Source organism: Carassius carassius, chromosome 5 (genome assembly GCF_963082965.1).
Source record: "Carassius carassius chromosome 5, fCarCar2.1, whole genome shotgun sequence".
Classification (NCBI taxonomy): domain Eukaryota; kingdom Metazoa; phylum Chordata; class Actinopteri; order Cypriniformes; family Cyprinidae; genus Carassius; species Carassius carassius.
This window is the reverse complement of record NC_081759.1, coordinates 28,757,745-28,780,960: the sequence shown is the minus strand read 5'-3', so window position 1 is coordinate 28,780,960 and position 23,216 is coordinate 28,757,745. Positions and strand designations below refer to the sequence as shown.

General features: G+C 37.3%; 1 protein-coding gene across 5 annotated transcripts in view; it reads right to left on the bottom strand.

Moving 5' to 3' along the window:
* Positions 1–11,324, bottom strand: part of LOC132141172 (leucine-rich repeat and calponin homology domain-containing protein 2-like) — a 58,429-nt gene extending 47,105 nt beyond the window's left edge. For 2 of the 5 annotated variants that reach the window (XM_059550473.1, XM_059550472.1), the window contains exon 1: positions 11,034–11,324. In XM_059550473.1, coding sequence (XP_059406456.1) covers positions 11,034–11,277 — 244 coding nt within the window. In that variant the 5' untranslated portion in view covers positions 11,278–11,324. The remainder of the gene's footprint in view (positions 1–11,033) is intronic. The other 3 variants (XM_059550474.1, XM_059550475.1, XM_059550476.1) reach the window with 3 other exon arrangements.
* Positions 11,325–23,216: the final 11,892 nt, after the last annotated feature.

Sequence of the window (23,216 nt, the reverse complement as noted above, 5' to 3'; positions counted from 1 at the left end):
CTCTATCAGAACTCCTTTTAGTTGCTTTGAATGAATGTTATATAATAGTCAATCTATCCAATTATGTTCAAACTGAGGACAGAGAGCGTTTAAGAGAGAGATAGAGAGAGAGAGAGAGAGAGAGAGAGAGAGAGAGAGAGAGTGTGAAAAGATTCTCAAATGAAGGAAATCAACTGAAAGCATCTCACTGTATAAATGTTTTAAACCAAGGACTTTACAGAGATGTCACATGATGCTGTGACAGCATCCCTTAAGACACATACAAAATACTTTTTTTTATTCATTTTTTAACCCACAAAAATCATTTACACAGATTAGTAATTTTACATCCAGTATGACGGGTCAACTTAAAATTCATCACTAGTTACAAATTTAGTATATCTTATTAACAAAAAAAAGAGGCATTTTTATTTACCGTTTTGTTGTATCTGGTCATCAGTGAAACACTGGGGCCCTTAAAAATAAGAACAAGACTGTCTGGGCCTAAATGTGGATTTAAACTAATAAGGTAACTGACTTAATAGATTTAAACTAATCATAAAATAAGCATAGCTGTGACTTACACCAGTTTGTCAAGAGAAGATAACTTGCTTTCTATATCTTTTGCTAGTGATACCCAAACAAACGCTAAGATATTCTTGCTTACATTCATCTGTCACTTAGAGTAGCTAACAGAAGCTTGCCAAATTAGGCAGAAGCCAAAATAAACGGGTTCAGTGGGATGCAATCATCCCTAAAAAACCATTAAAAGAAAAAACTGCTAATACTATGACTTCAGACACATTTGCAACAAAAATAACCTTATATACCTTTAACCTTATATAACTAGTAAGGGATTGGACTTAATGTTTTATTGTGTCATTGTTTTTCTCAAAAAGTGCAAACGTGCAACATGAGGTAGGCCTGTATGAATTAAATTCAATTAGGCCAGTGTTTCCTAAAGTTTTTCTTCCAGGCCCCCACTTTTGTAATTAAAAATAGGTAACCTCTTCTCTCTCTCTCTCTCTCTCTCTCTCTCTCTCTCTCTCTCTCTCTCTCTCTCTCACTCTCATATGCTCACCAAAGTTACATTTTTTTTTTAATACAGTAAACACTGTAATATTATAAAATATTGTCAATTTGAATGTTTTAACATACAGGCCACTGTATTCCTGTGATCAAAGCTGGATTTTCAGCATCAGTACTAGGGCTGCAACTAACGATTATTTTGATAATCGATTAATCTGCCGATTATTTTTACGATTAATCGATTAATCGGTTTATGTACTTATATTTTAGTTTTTTCCATTTTTCCCCCAAGTAAATTATTAATAAATGGCCTTTATCATTCAGCATAGATTTAAGAGATTTTAACCATTTTGCACTGTCATATCCTCATCAAAAATATACCTGGAGTTGTTTTATTGTGTTAGTAATCCTTTGTCGAACTCTTCTGCAATCAGAACACTGACCCATACTCTAGCAAATTTCACAAGATTTCAAATAACGTTTTCACCATGCCAGTCCTTAGAGCTCCTAAAGTAGTTTAACATCCCGAACAAAGCTTATTAAGGAATCTTTCAGAACATATTTTCACGAAGAATAAGGATAAAACAGAATAAAATTGCAGTACATTGTATTTTATTATTTACTGGGAAAAAGCTTTATAGCTTTTGCTGTGAAATTGTAAACAATCCTTCAAAAAAAGTGCCAATGGCATGAAACCTGAATGGAACTCACAATTTAAAGTAAAATCCATCAGAAGGTTGTCCAGAAAAAAAAAATAGGACACACACAAAAAACCTGCTGTGTGAAAAAGAGCAGTGAATAATACTTAGAAAAAAAGTGCATTTCAAATATCTACATTTACCTCTCTCATTCAGTCATAATTAGGCTGCACGACTGAATTTTGAACTGTTAAACGACAAACTGATCACAGAACATGTTTGTAAAGCTTTAAATGTTAACTGTTAAAAAGCAATGTTATCAGCTTTTATGACTAAACATTTGCAAACAACATTGTACTGGAGAATCTGCACAAATAAAAGTCTTAGGGGCCGTTCACAAATCGCGCCTAAAAACGCGTGGAAAACGCTAGGCGCACCGCTTTCTCCTTCTTTCCAAAGCGCTCGCGCAGAAGCGCCCCTGAGGCGTCTGCCTTTGCTAAGCAACCATGACGTGCTCTCTCCTTGAAGACGCGGAAATTTCAGCAAAGGATAAATGGATTTGCAGCTCAAAAAATCGCTTGCAGTAGCTCTGCTACTAAATTTATTTCAAAATGGAAATCCATATACAACTATGATCAGCTGTTCCTTTCATCTTGACTGAGCTTTTAACGTTGTTACGGGAAAGGATGAAGCTGATTGGTTAGTTCTTGTCACATGACCCGCGGTGCGGTTGCTGCATTCTGAAAAGTTGAGATGTTTTTAACTCGATGCGGTGCGGTGTTGGAAATAACGAACTTGAGCGCGCAAAAGACGCGATATGTGAACGTCCCCTTAAACAGTGCAGTAGTGCAGAGTTTACAGGTTACTCTTCTTTTTTTAAAGGCTCAATGTAAAGTACTCCCACATCCCGCTAAATGCTGCAGAGACGCTGTTCGGGAAGCACGTGACATAAAACAAGGCCAGCTATTGGCTATTCGCTACTTCTCCTGTTGTACTGGCTGAGTAAAACCTCCGGTGGCTCATTACTGCCACACTTTGGTCACCGCAGATTTGAAATATGCACGAAATGAGCCGCTTACGGCAAATAAAAGTTATTTAGCAACGAATCGATGACTAAATTAGTTGACAACTATTTTAATAATCGATTTTAATCGATTAGATCGATTCGTTGTTTCAGCTCTAATCAGTACTCCAGTCTTCAGTGTCACATTATCCTTCAGAAATTATTATAATATGCTGATTTGCTGCTCAGTAACCATTTCTGATTATTATCAATGTTGAAAACATTTGTGCTGCTTAATATTTTTGAGTAAACTATTTTTTCATGATTCTCTTATGAATATTTGAAATTGTTCTCTGTGTCAGAGCGCTGGAGTTCATCAGAAATAGAACGGGGCATCAGTTTACTGTCATCGATTTGTCGTGTCAGGATGCATTGAGCCCAAGCGGCAACCTCCCGCTCTCTCTCGTGAAGCCAACAAGGAAGTGACTAAAACTGCAATTCATTGACTGGCCACTTGAGGCTGGCTGCAAAAGGGAGTCAATCCCATAGACTCCCCATGTTAAAATGCCCAACTCTACAGCAGAAAGATAATGTTTACAAACATTTATTTTGGTCTATATATATATATTATCCGAGAGTGACTTGCTGTCAAGATGGCGACGGGCCGTTCTGCCCATTACGAGTGACGTCACTAGGGCTGTCAAAATTGCTCAAAATTGACGTTCGAATATTCCCTCTAAAAAATACACGAATATTTCAACTATTCGAACATCTGGTAGCGCATGTTGTCAATGACGCGCATTACGTCAATAACAGGCTAAAATAATACAAAGAGACATAACTACTTGTATAGATAGTCTATTTAAGTTTAAACATATATGACAACGTATTACCTACACAAAAACAAGGAAATCAACTAATGGCCAAGACTGCAGACCTCACGCTCTCTCACCCTCACGTTCTCTGCGCATAATGGTTTAAATGAACAAACACATTTTTGTGCAAGCAATTTAAGGTCGCGACTGTTGTCCCAAATATAGCAGGCTTCATTCAGTGATTGAAACAAATATTATTAATATTAATTGAAGTTTTACAGCATATAGAAAATGACATTGAATGCTCCGAGCGAGCTGTGCTGTGGTAAACATGGAACTTTTCCTTGACATGAAACGATAAATAATCAAACCTCGGATCCATTGCTTGACAGAACTCCCCGAAGCGTGCCCCATCCGCGATACTGATCGGTCTCATGTCCTTAAAAATGAACGAAATTATTTTATCCGTTATGGCCTCTTGTCATGTTGCAGACAAAGTGCTTGCGGCGAGCGATGCAAAGTAACGTTAAGTGTCAAGACGTGACTGTTTAGCTGGAGTTCCACACATTATGCCATGCTCATTTGGGTGCACATTTTTGAGATGTGACCTCATGTTGCTAGTGGTCGAATGGTATGCTAACTGCTAACTGTATCTTAAATAGCTTGCATACAACTTTATCTCGTGGGTCAACAATTTTACCTCATTTTCTCTGCTGCGGTCGAGTTGGGCTCTGCACTTGCTGGCATCTTCCATGAAGACGCGTCAACTTTCAGCAGTGACGCTGTGCCAGACAGTGCGACTCCTGTGAGGCTGTGACCTGTCCATGAACCCTCAGGCGCGCTAGCGCGCCCACTCGCAAAGCAGACAACCACGCCTCTACTACCGCAGGCCTTTTTTTCCACATTTTTTTTTTTTCGAATATTAATTTTCACCTTTGAAATTCGTTTTTTTAAAACTATTCGAATACATATTCGAATTTAGAATATTCGTTGACAGCCCTAGACGTCACGGACACTACTTCCAAGTTTTTCTACAGTCTATGGTCTGTGCGAACTGGGTGCGCAGAAGTATGTCAATACATATGTTGACAAGAAGGTAGGAAAGCTAAATAAAACGCTTGGACAGAGCGTTTTGATTGGACGAACATTTCTTGGTCCTACACCTTCCACAGTATATATAAATTCAGATATATACATTTAAACCACTTAACTTAATGACTGCTATTGGGATGTGAAGAGACTTTTAACCAGCATAACAAAAAAAAAAATTCTGAAGACAATCACCTATTGCACCTTTAACATTTTGCATTAAATTATTTACTTATCAGGCAAGTGGCTGCATGATAAGATGGAAAATTATTCAGTGTAGTCTATCACCCTGAAGAGGTTTCTTTTGCTAAATAAATGCCTAAATAATGCCTGTGTAGTATGGCATTGCACACAGAGGATAAAAACGTTCAGCCTCGACCCTTTATCGTCATTTGTGTTAAAATTTGCTTTTATTTAACTACAAACTTTGTTACAGTCAGACTCAGCAATATACCAGGAGACTTTCTCATGAACCAAATGAAAGTAGTGTGGGAAAAAATAAGAAAAAATGGGAAGGCATGTCTCTGTTCACGTTTATATCATGACATATCACCATTCATGTTCTGTAATCTACACCCAAAACTGCTGACTCAGTCACTCATTCACTATATACTACTAAGTGAATTTCACACAGAAGAAAAAGTGAGTGAAAATGAGTGTACTGAGCACTGCTCCACTTTGTCTGATACTACAAATGTACTGAAAAAGGAAAATCGGATCTGACTATTCACATCTGAATCTGAATTGCTATAAAATAAATATAGATTTTTTTTAAAGTGGTCGTGAGCCATGACAAAAAACGAGGTGTACGCTGATTGGCCAGCTTTCCAGTGCATTGTGATTGTCTGAATGCCTCAAACATGTGATGGAAATGTTACGCCCCTTGCCATTCTGTGATGCGTACTGAGAAAAGCTCAGAAAACTGATGACTCTCCAGTCATAGCAGCAAATCACCACTCCGGATTAATGCATATAGCCTACTTCACTTTTCTTGACATTGGTTCAACTTTGCTTTTTAAACCAAAAGAACAAAATTGCTCCAAAAATAAATAAAAAACAGCCACTTTCCCCAAGATAATAGGCATAATGAGTGCTATTGATGTTTTCATTGATGTGAAACCTGTTCATATGTTAACATCTCAAAAAATGACTGTTTTCATAATGCTTTCTTTGAAAAAGTCCGTTTTATTTGGATTATGTTGTCAAAACACTCAGCGAGGGAGCGTTGATACTGTTTCCTATGCAATGACATCGGCCAATTCCTGAGAAACCTTAAAGGACACCCACCTTAAAAACAGCCTGTTTCTGATCACATTCAGAACAAGATCAGAATGAGGGTTAAAAATAATCATTTTTTAAAAAAAATCAATTTTGTGTGTGTGTGTGTACAAGAAAACTTTATTAACATTATAGAGATTAGAACATTATATAAATATTAAAACATATATATATATATATATAAAATCCATGTCATGACCCCTTTAAATAAATGCTTTGTTTATAATGAGGAGGACATTTTATTTTAAGCAATAAATCTTGCAGGATGTTTTCAAGGTACAAAGACCTCTTGAGGCAAATTTGATTACTCATGTTATGACCCCTTTAACATTATAAAAAGCTTAGGCCTCGAGCTCAGAATGATTGTTTAATTAATCTAGCAGACTTCAGAAAATGAGAAGAGCTGACTCATACTTCATCAGTTTCACTTCATTTTAAACCCTGAATTAGCCTAATGTTCGTTTCTAAATTAGTTAAGTTTATAAATGTATTTCTCATGTCAAATGTTTGACTGCACCATCACTCTTTATTGATCTGTCTGTTAGTTTATCAACATTTGAGTCCATATGTAAAGCTTTTTTTTCTCAGTGCAGCAAAACAGTGATGTGCTAAACAAACTACAAAGACCATGATGCTCAGCACCAGGGTTTGAAGTTGATACCTTACAGATGGGACCAGCATGTCAGATCATGTGTAATTACCTCAGTCTCTGGAGAGTGCTCTGTGTGTGTGTGTGTGTGTGTGTGTGTGTGTGTGTGTGTGTGTGTGTGTGTGTGTGTGTGTGTGTGTGTGTGTGTCTGTGTGTGCGTGTCTGTGTGTGCGTTTGCTCCTCTGTGAAGGGCAGAGGGGTCTCCTGCCTACAGCTGAGGCCTGAATGCCTGTCATAAAATCTCAAGACTAGAGCGTGCATCACAGGAAGACACGCGAGGAGCTCAAACAACACCAGCAAAATGGAGTTAAGTAGTTCATTTCAAAATAATGCTAATAGAAGTGCCTAGAGCCAGTACTGTCACTTGCCTATCAACACTGTTTTCAGTAATTCTTCTGATTTAAATGTCACAATGTTGATATTATCTACTTGGATAATCTGAACTACTGAGAGGGGGGAAAAAGTTAATTAGATTTCTTTCAGTGTATACAGCCATCAAATGTAATAAAATCTTTTTTTTACAAAAACAATTCATCAACAAAAGTAATTCATTCAGGCACAATGACAAGTGATTTAAAAATATCATGAATGTAGTTCCTGGAAACACTTTCTGTCTGTTTCGCATCAAAATAAACCACATTGACCTGTGTTTGCAAAACTTAACCTGTTGTGGACATTATCGGAGTAATCTCAAAATACTCACTGTGCAACGAAACTTCATGAGTCAGAGTCATCATCGTACTGAACTATCGGACCTTTACATGTTTCTGGCCATTCAAGAGTTGGTTTCTTGAAAATAAAGCACTATTTTTCTTGTTGCTTTTAATAGCTACTGATCTAAAAAGGATGTACAGTGTTCCTACTTACCCTAAAGAGAGAAATTAATGAAACATTCAGTTACACTGCCACAAGTATAAAAAGCCCTGGAACTTCCTGTTACTTTGTACACAAATATATACCCTTTGTGACATAACGTATTTGATTTATCAGTCAACACTACTGTGATGTTTACAGCATCGCTAAACCTTCTTTCCTATTTGAAACACATAAATACAGTAGACCTTAGGAAGGGTAGTGCTATGATTAATCTTTGACAGCAATGAAAATGAGGATGTGGAATAGAAACACAGTGTTTAATGGACTGTACTGATGAAACATCTTTCCTAAAATAAAAAGACTTTAAGACTATCACAGCAGTTTTCATCTGTGTTAAATTCAATATGGCGTCTAAACTGACTAAAGTCTATTCTTGGATTCAGTCACAACAAAATTTTAAACTTTTTCCAACCCTACATTTTACTGATATTTAATTTGATATTGTTATGTATCAAAAACCAGCTGTTTTGTTATTTTTGCTATTTTACCTTTATATGCCAGCTGCACAGTTTAACTTACCATCCCTTATTTCTACATTCTAAATCCAGAAATGTGAAAATGATTCAACTTTAATCTTATGACCACTTCCTCTAAAGCACTATGATGTCATGAGCCCAAGGGTTCTGCCTAGAGACAGAGAGGATTCTGTGTCTGTCAATAGAGCACAAGACATTAAATGTACTTGACATATGACAGCATCTAAAGTAATGCAACACCAAAATGAAAATTCAGTCATCAATAAATTCCTTCTGTGAAATTCATAAGAATAAATTTGGAGAAATGCCTCTGTGTTTTTATGTCTATGGAATGGAACTCGAACCTTCTTCAAAAAATATAAATCTGAAATGCATACTGGTGTGGGACAACATGAGGGCTGTAACAATTAAGGACAACTTTCTCTCACTGGTATAGTTGAAACATTGTGCCTTTAAGCCAAAATATCACTTAGCTGTTAAAATGGTTATGATGGGCATTAGGCGTACATCATTGTCTTTTAATACAGGCATCCTACAAGCAACACCACGTGTGCTCAACAGATACATGCATATTTCATTCACATGCATGACCAAAAACTGCCTTAATGCAAGTCATTTTCATGAAAGAAAGTTTTGCACTTGAATATTTTATAGTACATACTACAGCTAGATAAAAATCTAGATATTTTATATTAAAATCTAGATAATCACTAGATTTTGGGGGGGGGGGGGGAGAATTATACTTTACATGTATGTAAAAATAGTGCATGGGATAATAAAAACTTTATTGTTCTCTGACAAACACCTTGATTCATCTAAACTAAGAAATGTTTAACAAACCCAAACTTAATTAGCCTACTAAAACTAAAATAAATGAAAGCAATAGGGATATTAAAGGAAAATACAAAAGCACATAACAAAATTTACTAAAACAACTATATAAAAAAAACGAATTCAAAATATTTATAAATACTATAATAGGATATAAATAGGCTAATACTACAATTACTAACTCTTACACAGAATAAGATACAGTCAAATATCAATATATTGCTTTTTTTTTACAAGATTGGATTAGTACTTAGTTCACATTTTAATTCATAAAATGTCTTAAATAGGTTTAACTAATGAAGAAGCAGGTCATACAAATAAGTCTAAACACTGAAACGTTGTATACAGCACAATACACACACTATGGGTCAATATTGTAAACTGCATAAGAGGAACTACAACGGATCCAATTACATACTGCATTGGGACATATGTATCATATGGTGAGGTAGCAGCTGATATTCAGTCCTGAAATATATATATATATATATATATATATATATATATACACATACATACAAAGACAGTTTACACAGAAATGGAAACCAGTTAATCAATGAAGACACATTATGATGACAATGCTAGTATACACAGCAAACTGCGCTGACTCTTGTTCTTAACTCGCATAATAAACAATAAAAACATAGAAAAATGGTGGGGGAAAAGAAAGCAAGAAAGACAAGACAAAGAGAGGAAATTGTTCAACTTTGTCACAGTTTTAGATTTGGGGGTGTCTTTATACCCCAGTGTTGAGTTTGTGGCCAAACACAGCCAATAATAGCAAGGACTGCCAAGTGGGTCACTTGAGCCATGGGAACAGACCCACACCACACACATGCTATCTATACTCGAGCCTAGTCAAACTGTCAAACACACACAAAATCTAACACGTACACAAGAAATCTCATTCTCACAAATGTGAGCACAGATTGCAAGTTGAGGGATCTCTTCTCTTAATGGAGAAACACAGTCATGCATCTCCGGTTGAGTCAGCAACAAAGTCACTTCCTCTTAACAGTGACAGTCTGCTGAACAGTCAACTAGTTCCTCTTTCATATACATACACATGCACCCAAACCAAAGTGCAAATACAAGCAGGCTTATACTATCAACAAATGCCATCTGTATGCAACGACCCTGACAGAAACAGCGATAGCAGTGAACGTCCAGCGTTATCTACAACAACAACAGGCTTCTTTCAGCAAACAAGCTGTCTGAGAGAATCTTGATATAAACAATTGAGCCTTCATACAGCTAAAATAGTTGTAAGACACAGCAGAAAATATTCACAAAAAAAACCTATTCACTAGTGTAACTCAATACAGTTGAATGGGAGTGTAGGTAAGGTATATATGTAGGTAAGGTGCATAAATGAATGGATTAGTGTCCCTCCTCCCACTGTCTGCTTCACATCTGAATGGCAAGACTACCATAACGGACCACAGACACTTCCGAAAGAGATGCAGCCATTTCATTTCTAACCACAGCACCAAAAAGCATCCACTTTATGCTACAGTATTTATAATAGTGCAGCTCACTTGTACAAACTGTGATTTTCCAGGCCGAATATTATTTAGACAAACACTAGCTTTTAATACTATAACACATATGTAAATTTCAATACTTAATATTAGTAAAATGCGTGTTTGTATTATATCCAGGGCTGCTTGCACATTGACATCCACTGAGAGGATGAAGAAAAGGCGCGTGACAGACTATAGAAACCAAAGGCAGCATCTTTTGTCTGGCACTACAGCCTCTATCTGCATTCATCGTCCGTTTAAAACTGCTTCCACCATCGTTTAACACCCTATCCACTAAATAAACTGTTTCCATGATGATAAATGAAACGTCTGTCTCAAATACAAAGGGAGTTTCGTTTCGGTGCGCGCTCGTGCACGGTGCAATGTGGTTTCTACGGGTTTGCATTTTAAAACCTGCTGAATTACTGGAGCAAAGGTTAATGAAGATTGTCTCCTGTCGTTTCAGCTGAAGTGCTCTCTTCAGTTTTGTTCATATAAGAATTATGATTTGGGAAAGTGAGATGTGAAACCAAAACAACCAGGGATGCCAGTGCCTTTTAGACTGTACTTCTAATGGCAACTATATTTGGGTTTGTCACACCCGCTGGATACGATAAACACAAGAGATAAAGTGGCGCGATACTAACGGGTTTCCTCATACATGCACCATGTGCACTGTCCATTGTAACCAACACACAAACACCGATTGACACACCACGCAAATGCACCAAAAGGGCACCCACTCGCTTCGCTTTATGGGTCTTTTTGTTGTCCTCACAAACCAGGAAACGCGAGAAGCGGGTCAGTGGAGCACGCAGGGAGATTAGCCCACATCTGTGGGACCCACCTGCTTGTGTAGTATCGGTCAGATCGTAGTTGAGCCCCGGATAGTCGCGCAGTTTTCTTCCGCTGATATTGAGCATCCCGGAGCAGACGGCATCTTCCAGCGCTCGTTCCAGACTGCGGGCGGTGTGTAGCGGGTGTAGCTGCTGCTGCATCACGCCTGGGTTCCAGTGCACGACATTAAGATAATGCTGGCTCTGGAGAGCCGTCGCAGGTCCAACAGCTCCCTGACTCGCCGCCATTTTCATAAGTGAAATTATTCTTACAAATAATAATAGGGGGCTGCCTGGCGTGCCGCGCATGCGCAGACGACGCAGACGGAGGGGCTACTATTGGAAAGGGGCGGGGATTGGCTCAGCTCTAAGTACGGCAGGTATCTATTAAACAAAGAGGATTCATTTATGTTTTGACTTTTTAATATAGGTAAACCACTATAATTTGATTTTTCATCGGGAATTTTTATGTGAAGAGCGAAGAATGGATAGCGATTTTAAACACTTTAAAAACCTATTGAAAGTCATACTTGAGGCGTTTTTTTATTTTTTATTTTTTTTATTTTAAGATGATTGTTGAATGATACAGGTTAGAAAGAAGGTTTCATGACTTTCCTTTTAGGGCGTGTCTTATCGTCTTTCATGTGGTGACCGGTGGGTTTTCAGTTGTGGTTGGTGTGGCACAGAAAAACGGGCCATGTGCCCTGAGCTCAGTGGCGAACCCTGGAGGATAAATGGGGAAAAAATTACATTTACATTTTATCCAAAGCAACTTAAAGACAGGGTCGGTAATACACGTATAAACAACTTTCTTCCAAATTTGTTTAAACTTTCTATATATATCAATGCATAATTAAAATGTAAGTACTCTGATAAAAAGAGTATAAAAATCGAGTGACTCTAGACCGTTTAATCTGTATTAAACACAGCTCATTATTTCCATTTCGGGACGAAACATAGGATTGGCTTAGGCGACTGTCACTCTCTCGCAACCATGGCAACCACCCTTTTGCCACACATGACCTGCCCACTTGCGCGTGCACGTTTGATTTGAGGAATTCAACAGGCACGGATCCTAGGAATACCAAAACAATGGCAGAGAAACAGCAAGCAAAATTCTCAGTACCGGCCTATGCAGTTAGTGAAGGCAAACCAGGCAAAAAAAGGAAGACAGTAACAGTACTAGAAAAGGCAATGAACAAAAAGTCTTTGGATAAACAAAGAAATAAAACGCGAGTTAAAATCGGCGTGGCTTTCCAGCGATGGCGAGAACTGAGGGAACTCAAGGGGCTGAAAAGTGACTCCTTGATGGCTTTATTTCTGCTGGACAGGTAAATCTTTCTTTTTGTATTTTGTATATTGTATTTCTTTATGTATGTGTCATTAGCACACGTAGCTGCGTAATATAGCTAACATAACATTACTTAGCAAGCCGTAGTAGAGGCTTTGGAAGGAGCCCAGAAGGGAGGGGGTGGAGTGAATGGAAAAGAGGTCTACAGTCACTCGATTTTTATACTTTCTTTTTCAGAGTACTTACATTTTAATTATGTATTGATATATAAATAAAGTTTAAACAAATTTGGAAAAAAAGTTTTTTATACATTTTTTTTACCTACCCTGCCTTTAAATGAGGACAATGGAAGCAATCAACATCAAAAAAAGAGCAATGATATATACATGTGCTATAACAAGTCTCAGTTAGCTTAACGCATTTTTTTTATTATATTATAAATAAAAACAAAAAACAGAATAGTAAACTAATAGAGCAAGTTAATGTTGAGGCCTTTTTTGCTTTTGTTAATTGCATAATTAATAAAAAATAAAACTAACTGATGTCTTTTTTTTTAAGAAAACAATCAGTAAATGAATAAAGTGTAAGTCTGAAAGGGACTTTTTTAAAAGAATAGAATTAGATTAGAGAGTGCTAGAGTAAGAGGGTCAAAAAAGATGGAATAGATGTGTTTTTAGCCGATTCTTGAAGATGGTTGAGGATTTAGCTGCTCGGATTGAGTTGGGCAGGTCATTCCACCAGGAAGGAACATTTAATTTAAAAGTCTGTGAAAGTGATTTTGTGCCTCTTTTGGGATGGCACAATAAAGCGACATTCACTTGCAGGATGCAAGCTTCTAGGGGGCACAGTATGAAGTAATGCATTTAGGTAAAATCTAGTGATGCATGTAGACAGAGAAGAGAAGTGGTCCAAGAACTGAGCCCTGAGGCACTCCAGTAGTTAGGTGTTGCGACTTGGACACCTTATATATCTCCAAGATTCCTTGAAGGACCTGTCTGAGAGATAAGACTCAAACCCCTGGAGTGTGGTTCCTGAGATGCCCTTTGCCAATAGGGTTGACAGGAGAATCTAGTGGTTAACCATGTCAAAAGCAGCATACAGATACAGCAAGATAAATATTGAAGATTTGGAATGATATAAGTGCTTCAACAACTGAAAGCAAGGCAGTCTTCATTGAATTTCCACTTCTGAAACCAGACTGATTGCTGTCGAGGAGGTTGTTCTGTGTGGGAAAGGCAGAGATTTGGGCAAGGCAGTCTTCATTGAATTTCCACTTCTGAAACCAGACTGATTGCTGTCGAGAGGTTGTTCTGTGTGGGAAAGGCAGAGATTTGGTTTAAAACAGCTTGTTCAAGTGTTTTTGCGATGAATGGCAAAACCAGTCTGTAGTTATCTAAAAGAGATGGGTTAAGGGTAGGTTTCTTAAGTAATGTGGTCATACGATGCTGTCTAAATGCTTAGGGGAAAACACCAGTGTGAAGGGATGAGTTAATGATGTGAGTGAGTGCAGGTACAACTGCAGGAGAAATGGCTTGAAGGAGATGAGATGGAATAGGATCAAGCAGACAAGTAGTACTAATTGAACTTCCTAATTGAAGCTTAAAAGCCATCGATGAATACCAAAATAAAATGTTGGGTGTCTAAAAAAGTATGCACACTAGGAAGCTATAAATAATAGGTATTATATATATATATATATATATATATATATACACACAACCCGAATTCCGGAAAAGTTGGGACGTTTTTTAAATTTTAATAAAATGAAAACTAAAAGACTTTCAAATCACATGAGCCAATATTTTATTCACAATAGAACATAGATAACATAGCAAATGTTTAAACTGAGAAAGTTTACAATTTTATGCACAAAATGAGCTCATTTCAATTTTGATTTCTGCTACAGGTCTCAAAATAGTTGGGACGGGGCATGTTTACCATGGTGTAGCATCTCCTTTTCTTTTCAAAACAGTTTGAAGACGTCTGGGCATTGAGGCTATGAGTTGCTGGAGTTTTGCTGTTGGAATTTGGTCCCATTCTTGCCTTATATAGATTTCCAGCTGCTGAAGAGTTCGTGGTCGTCTTTGACGTATTTTTCGTTTAATGATGCGCCAAATGTTCTCTATAGGTGAAAGATCTGGACTGCAGGCAGGCCAGGTTAGCACCCGGACTCTTCTACGACGAAGCCATGCTGTTGTTATAGCTGCAGTATGTGGTTTTGCATTGTCCTGCTGAAATAAACAAGGCCTTCCCTGAAATAGACGTTGTTTGGAGGGAAGCATATGTTGCTCTAAAACCTTTATATACCTTTCAGCATTCACAGAGCCTTCCAAAACATGCAAGCTGCCCATACCGTATGCACTTATGCACCCCCATACCATCAGAGATGCTGGCTTTTGAACTGAACGCTGATAACATGCTGGAACGTCTTCCTCCTCTTTAGCCCGGAGGACACGGCGTCCGTGATTTCCAACAAGAATGTCAAATTTGGACTCGTCTGACCATAAAACACTATTCCACTTTGAAATAGTCCATTTTAAATGAGCCTTGGCCCACAGGACACGACGGCGCTTCTGGACCATGTTCACATATGGCTTCCTTTTTGCATGATAGAGCTTTAGTTGGCATCTGCTGATGGCACGGCGGATTGTGTTTACCGACAGTGGTTTCTGAAAGTATTCCTGGGCCCATTTAGTAATGTCATTGACACAATCATGCCGATGAGTGATGCAGTGTCGTCTGAGAGCCCGAAGACCACGGGCATCCAATAAAGGTCTCCGGCCTTGTCCCTTACGCAAAGAGATTGCTCCAGTTTCTCTGAATCTTTTGATGATGTTATGCACTGTAGATGATGAGATTTGCAAAGCCTTTGCAATTTGACGTTGAGGAACATTGTTTTTAAAGTTTTCCACAATTTTTTTACGCAGTCTTTCACAGATTGGAGAGCCTCTGCCCATCTTTACTTCTGAGAGACTCTGCTTCTCTAAGACAAAGCTTTTATAGCTAATCATGTTACAGACCTGATATCAATTAACTTAATTAATCACTAGATGTTCTCCCTGCTGAATCTTTTCAAAACTGCTTGCTTTTTTAGCCATTTGTTGCCCCCGTGCCAACTTTTTTGAGACCTGTAGCAGGCATTACATTTTAAATGAGCTAATTAAGTGGATAAAAGTGTAAAATTTCTCAGTTTAAACATTTGCTACGTTATCTATGTTCTATTGTGAATAAAATATTGGCTCATGTGATTTGAAATTCCTTTAGTTTTCATTTAATTAAAATTTAAAAAACGTCCCAACTTTTCCGGAATTCGGGTTGTATATACAGTATATATACAGTACAGTATGTATACAGTATATCTGTTAAAGCTATGTTAGAGTTATGATTATAAATGCATGAAAAATATGTCTGCTTTAATTTACTGTTTATTAAAAGCCTTTCAGAATAAATAGAACTGAAATCTGGTCATCACAAAATGTAATAATCTATGCTAATGTAATGTGAACATAACTTTTTAATAAGGAGGGGAAATTCCCTTCATGAAACAAAATAATTTACATGAACATTTGCAGTGTAAGAATTTACGTGGAATCAGGTATAACATTGGACACTTGGAAATTACTGTGAAAATAAAAAAGTATCAGTTGGTTAACAATAAATACTGAGCTATTGTTCAAACGAGTTCATTTCGAGTTGTGTTTATGTTTTAGAGTATTGTACGAATATATGGAAAAACTCTAATGAACTTTTTAATAAAACATAAAACTGAAGAAAAGCCATTGTTTTGTTTAACCCTCAAGCATCCTTCGCAATGTTTCTCATTCGAGGTCAAATTTGGGCGTGATGGTCTCAGCTGTGATCCCTTGTTTTGTTTTGTTTTTAATAAATGTCATATCAGTCTTCGATAAAGTAAAAACTATTTCACTATTTTAATAATTTATGTAGTTTTTTTTTGTGATTTTTGGTGTTTTTTATTTATTTGCCTCAAAAAGTACCATAGTTTATGTAAAATATTTTATGTTGCATTGAATAAATAAATAATTTTATTAATAATTTTAAATAAATTTATATATATATAAATTATATAACAATTCCTGTAAGCCAAAATAAAAAACAATTGGTTACTTTGGTGACATCTGGTGGCTCACTATGGTATAAAATATAAAAATATCAATAGCCACTAGTTGGCAGTAGTTTTCAATGACTTTGTGTGTGTGTGTGTGTGTGTGTGTGTGTGTGTGTGTTTGTTTTTATTACATAGTGGGGTCCTCAACACGTTAGCACACTCACATAGTGGGGACCGAAAACATAGTGGGGACCAAATCCCCGGTCCCCACAATGTTTTGCTTGTAATCGGCTCAGGAGGCGGTGCTGATATGGCTAGTACAGTTTTTTTCTTGATCCCCTCCATGAACAAAAACCGGATTTCTGTGTGTGAGTGTGTGTGGCTGCGCTGCTCTACAGCGCCCCCGTAGCCGGGTCGCGGAACTGCACCTCTACACACACACATGACGTAATATATGAAGGTACACATTTTTTTCAACTGCTCTTGCGCAAGTCGCTTAATTAAACGACAAAACCAACTTTAAACAGTGTCTGTCAACGGGAAAAGTACATTCTTACAGGTAATTAACCTACTTATTGAATTATGTAATATAATATTAACAAATAAACATCACAAATTCGAATTATTTTAAGTATGTTTATGTGATGGAGTTTTCTAATGCGATTAATTAACGTTAAAGGTTTTATCAGAATCAGAATCTTTGAATGTGGCGAATGAACTATTGATAAACTTAAATTTCACGTCGTTATATAATTGAAAGTGTTTACTTGTGCGTGTAACTGGTATTGTAAAGTGTTATAAAGTGCGGCGTGGCGGGAGATTGTGAGACCGCGTGACCTCTCTGAGTCACTGGAACCGGAGGAGCGACTTGAGGCAGCCTGTTGAGATGAGACCGAGAAGAATAAAACCGTTAAAAGAAGCGGAAGATCATGTTCTCCGTTGCATCGACAAGACCGACGCACTGGAGGCCAAACACATAAACGATTATAAAGGTAGGTTTGTAAAGAACTTAGATGTTGTCGTGACTGATTGTGATTAGCACTATGGCGCTCCCCACATGATGCGGGAAATATAAATATATTTCATGGCCATGAATAGGAAGTCTTCCACGAATGAATTGTGAAACTGCTAACACCAGGGAATAAAACAGGAAATCGTGGCCACGAATAAACAAGGCAGCGAATGATTTCTTATTTTTGTTACCACGATATAGCAAAGAGCCTATAAGTTAGTACTGAATAGTAAGGCCTAGGTAACGTATTGCTAGCAAGACTGGGTTTCTGAATTGGCAACGTTATGAGTGGTAAATTTACAGTAATCACATACGTTGTAACTATGATTTAAGTGGTTTAAAAACACTAAATATTGATTATATGAACCATGATTATTTTATGGGATCTGGGTCCATTGGGATATAAAGGATATTGTGTTTGTTTGTTTTAGCAGTTTTAAATTGCTCTTTGTGATAGTATCTAAATTAATGAAAGAAATAAGCATGAACTATGAAAGAATGTTGAATACATTGGTTAAATATTACAAAGCATAAAAGTTGTTTACAGTTGGCTAACCATCAATTTATTAGTTACAGGTCTACAAGGAATTGTATTAACAATTGTATTTACCCCCTTTTTTCAGGTCGTGGAGTGTTTGCCTTAATTCCTTTTATTAAAGGAGATTTTGTTGTCGAATATAGGGGTGAAATGATCACCTTAATTGAAGCCGAACAAAGAAGAGAGGCCAATCAAGAATTTTTTTTTATGTTTGACTTCATCTGGCAGAACAAGAAGTGGAGGTAGTTGTTTTTTGTTTGAATACATTTGAAAATTTACAGAAAAAAAAAGTAATTTTCATTTTGTTCAAATCCAAATTTTTCTTGTTGTAGTTTGTTAGGCTAAACGATCAATTTTTGTTTCCTGAAGCATTGATGCAACTCATGAGGATGGCACCCTTGGCCGCCTTATAAATGATGATCACATAAACCCAAATTGTACAATGAAAAGGATTATCGTTGAGGGAAAACCCTGTTTGTGCCTATTCGCTGCAAGAGATATCATTCCTGGAGAGGAACTCACATATGACTATGGAGGAAGTCACTGGCCTTGGAGAAAGGTTTGGCAAAATGTATTTTACTACTTTTATAATTTGTACAGTAGAGGAAATGGAAAGTTTCTAATTAAAGACCCAGTATGTGCATTTTTTTTAGATTAAAATATATAAATAAATTACTAGAACAATGCTATATATTTTTGTTGACCTCCATACATTATCCCTAATGTTTCCAAGAATGTTTGAAACCAAAAGAAATCAGTTATTTTAACCAGTGTAGTGGTGTCATTGCATCACCTGTCAACAATGTCATACCTGCATGGAAACGTCAAATAAATAACTTTTTTTTTTCTTTTTGTGGTAATACAAATTTATCTAAGGGAATAAAAGCCTTTACAAAGGCTTAAAATACATATATAACAGCAATGAGGCAATAAAGATTTTGGTTCAATCAAGGATCAAAGCAAGTTATATAGTTTTATTGAACAAAAATGTTAGAATACATAATGTAATATTTAAAAAATATATAATCATAACTTAAAGGGATACTCCACCCCAAAATGAAATTTTTGTCATTACCATTGGTACAATGTTGTTCCAAACCTTTAAAAGCTCTGTTCATCTTCAGAACACAATTTAAGATACATTTTATAATAAATCCGGGAGTCTTGTGACTGTCCCATTGACTGCCTGGTAAATAACAGCATCAGGGTCCAGAAAAGTTTGAAAGACATCCTCAGAGTACTCCATCTGCCATCAGTGGTTCAACCTGAATGCTAGGAAGTGACAAGGATTTCCTCTAAAATGTCTTAAATTGTGTTCCAAAGACGAAAAAAGCTTTTATAAGTCTGGAACGGCATGGGGGTAATTGATTAATTACTAAATTTTCATTTTGGGTTGGAGCATCCCTTTAAGTGTACTATCCCCCAGTTTTACAGACAAGGTTTAAGCCTATAGTAACAGAAATAAGATAAGGAAATCCTTTAAAGTACTTGTTTTGCGAGTACATGTTCGGTGCTATATGCACGGCTTGCAGCCAAAGTCCTTTAATAGTCTTTGTTGCAGCGCTTAAGTTAAAATACTGAATGTGATTTAATAAAATGATATGTTAAAATGTGTGCGTATTCTGTGGACATAACCCTGGTAACGCTCATCTGTTTTCAATGCAGCTGTAATAAAAGTATACAGAATATGTAACTTAATCAAATAAATGAATATATAGGCTACAACCAACTGTATTTGGTGTTTTGTGCCCAATAATTTTTTATTTTATTTTTTTTTATTTTTATTTTTTCATTACATTTTGGGCACAAAAAAAACAAATACAGTTGGTAAATAATAAAATAAATAATAGTATCAGAATACATTTTAACTGATAAGAGGAACACACATTTAACTCATGACTCATAGACTGCTTTTGATTTACAGTTAGTGCTGTCATAAAATTACGATTATGTGTGCACATTAAATTATCCTGACTCATTGAGCCTGGCTCAAATTAGTGAGACTGCGTGAGCTTAAATAGAACGTGTGTAGTGTGAGGGGCATTGTTTGTCATCCATAGCAACAGTAACTAAGGGTGGGCGGGTATTGCGAGTGGTCAATTGAACTGTGGCCTAATTCTGGTTTAGTCTAAGCTCTGTCTGTGAAACTGGCCTAAGTTTTATCCAATCCTTATTTAATATTGTCTAACAACAATTAATTCAAATGTTCACTTGATCATTAACATTTGGCTATTTCTTTACAATAGAATTGCTACAGCTACTGTCACTTCTTGAACAAGAACATGTGGACATCAAAACATGCAAACTGCTTTAATTTAGTTTTTTTCAACGTGATGAATTTTCTATGAGCAGAATATTTAGGAAGATAATGTATTGTCCTGTGTTAGTGTAGGTTTAATTTATCTTTTATTTAATGGAATAGCAGCCTTAGTGAATTCACAATAGCACTTTGCTAAAGTAAGAGTTTTAAATGGTTTAAATGCATAGTGCAGCCTTAGGAAGTGGTTTTAAAGCGTTTCATGGATTCTCATCCATGGAATGCACCACTTCGGATATTTTGCCAGTTAATCAACAGTTAAAATAGTAATCATAAATTTTTTAAAATGGAGTACTCCTTATGTAATCATGACATCCCTTCTGTCTATCAGTCTTTCTTTTCTTTTGTCTGTCTCTGTCGGTCGGTCTGTCTATTAATTTATTACATGTGGTTTTGACTTGGGAAAGTCTTGCACACTGTTTCCAGTGTTATGTACGTAGTGGGGACCTGTAGTTTTAGGAAAGCCATTCAAACCCTATGGTACCAAATACACACATTTCACAGGTTTAGCATAGTGGGGACCTTGTCTAATAAGTGATGACTTGTAACTATTTTTTAAACAACTTTATTATAGCCTCCATGCAATGATGATGACAACATGACAGCCATAGAGAACTGCTCTGAGGATTCTGTAACTACTGCAGGCACTTCACGATTCACAGCTGAGGTATGTGTATTTATTATCTCTCTCTGTGTCTTTGTCTCTTTATCTGTCTGTGTCTGTCCATCTGTGTCGGTCTCTTTATCTGTCTGTATTTCTGTCTGTCTCTCTATCTGTCTCTGTCTGTCTGTCTGTGCCTGTCTGTCTGTTTCTCTGTCTGTCAGTCTCTTTATCTGTCTGTGCCTGTCTCTGTCTGTGTTGGTCTCTTTTATCTGTCTGTATTTCTGTCAGTCTCTTTATCTGTCTGTGCCTGTCTCTGTCTGTGTCGGTCTCTTTTATCTGTCTGTCAGTCTCTTTATCTGTCTGTCTGTCTGTATGTCTGTGTCAGTCTCTTTATCTGTCTGTGCCTGTCTCTGTCTGTGTTGGTCTCTTTTATCTGTCTGTCAGTCTCTTTATCTGTCTGTCTGTCTGTATGTCTGTGTCAGTCTCTTTATCTGTCTGTGCCTGTCTCTGTCTGTGTCGGTCTCTTTTATCTGTCTGTATTTCTGTCAGTCTCTCTGTCTGTCTATGCCTGTCTCTGTCTGTGTTGGTCTCTTTTATCTGTCTGTCAGTCTGTCTGTGTCGGTCTCTTTTATCTGTCTGTGCCTGTCTATGTCTGTCTCTGTCTGTGTCGTCTCTTTATCTGTCTGTGCCTGTCTCTGTCTGTCTGTCGGTCTGTCTATTAATTTATTATATGTGGTTTTGACTTGGGAAAGTCTTGCACACTGTTTCCAGTGTAATGTACGTAGTGGGGACCTGCAGTTTTAGGAAAGCCATACAAACCCTATGGTACCAAATACACACATTTCACAGGTTTAGCATAGTGGGGACCTTGTCTAATAAGTGATGCCTTGTAACTATTTTTTAAACAACTTTATTATAGCCTCCATGCAATGATGATGACAACATGACAGCCATAGAGAACTGCTCTGAGGATTCTGTAACTACTGCAGGCACTTCACGATTCACAGTTGAGGTATGTGTATTTATTATCTCTCTCTGTGTCTTTGTCTCTTTATTTGTCTGTGTCTGTCCGTCTGTGTCGGTCTCTTTATCTGTCTGTATTTCTGTCAGTCTCTCTATCTGTCTCTGTCTGTCTGTCTGTGCCTGTCTGTCTGTTTCTCTGTCTGTCAGTCTCTTTATCTGTCTGTGCCTGTCTCTGTCTGTGTCAGTCTCTTTTATCTGTCTGTGCCTGTCTCTGTCTGTGTTGGTTTCTTTTATCTGTCTGTGCCTGTCTCTGTCTGTGTTGGTTTCTTTTATCTGTCTGTCTGTGTCGGTCTCTTTATCTGTCTGTGCCTGTCTCTGTCTGTGTCGGTCTCTTTTTATCTGTCTGTATGTCTGTGTCAGTCTCTTTATCTGTCTCTGTCTGTCTGTGTCGGTCTTTTTATCTGTCTGTGCCTGTCTCTGTCTGTCCGTCGGTCTGTCTATTAATTTATTATATGTGGTTTTGACTTGGGAAAGTCTTGCACACTGTTTCCAGTGTAATGTACGTAGTGGGGACCTGCAGTTTCTTTATTTGTCTGTGTCTGTCTGTCTGTTTTTCTATCTGTCTGTATGTCTCTGTCAGTCTCTTTATCTGTCTGTGCCTGTCTCTGTTTGTCTATTAATTTATTATGTGGTTTTGACTTGGGGAAAGTCTTACACACCGTTTCCAGTGTTATTATCTCTGTCTGTATATTTGTCTCTTTATTTGTCTGTGTCTGTCTGTCTGTGTCAGTCTCTTTATCTGTCTGTGCCTATCTGTCTCCGTCTGTGTCGGTCTCTTTTATCTGTCTGTATGTCTGTGTCAGTCTCTTTATCTGTCTCTGTCTGTCTGTGTCCGTCTTTTTATCTGTCTGTGCCTGTCTGTGTCAGTCTCTTTATCTGTCTGTGCCTGTCTATGTCTGTCTGTCTATTATTTTATTATATGTGGTTTTGACTTGGGAAAGTCTTGCACACTGTTTCCAGTGTAATGTACGTAGTGGGGACCTGCAGTTTTAGGAAAGCCATACAAACCCTTTGGTACCAAATACACACATTTCACAGGTTTAGCATAGTGGGGACCTTGTCTAATAAGTGATGCCTTGTAACTATTTTTTAAACAACTTTATTATAGCCTCCATGCAATGATAATGACAACATGACAGCCATAGAGAACTGCTCTGAGGATTCTGTAACTACTGCAGGCACTTCACGATTCACAGCTGAGGTATGTGTATTTATTATCTCTCTCTGTCTCTTTATTTGTCTGTGTCTGTCCGTCTGTGTCGGTCTCTTTATCTGTCTGTATTTCTGTCAGTCTCTCTATCTGTCTCTGTCTGTCTGTCTGTGCCTGTCTGTCTGTTTCTCTG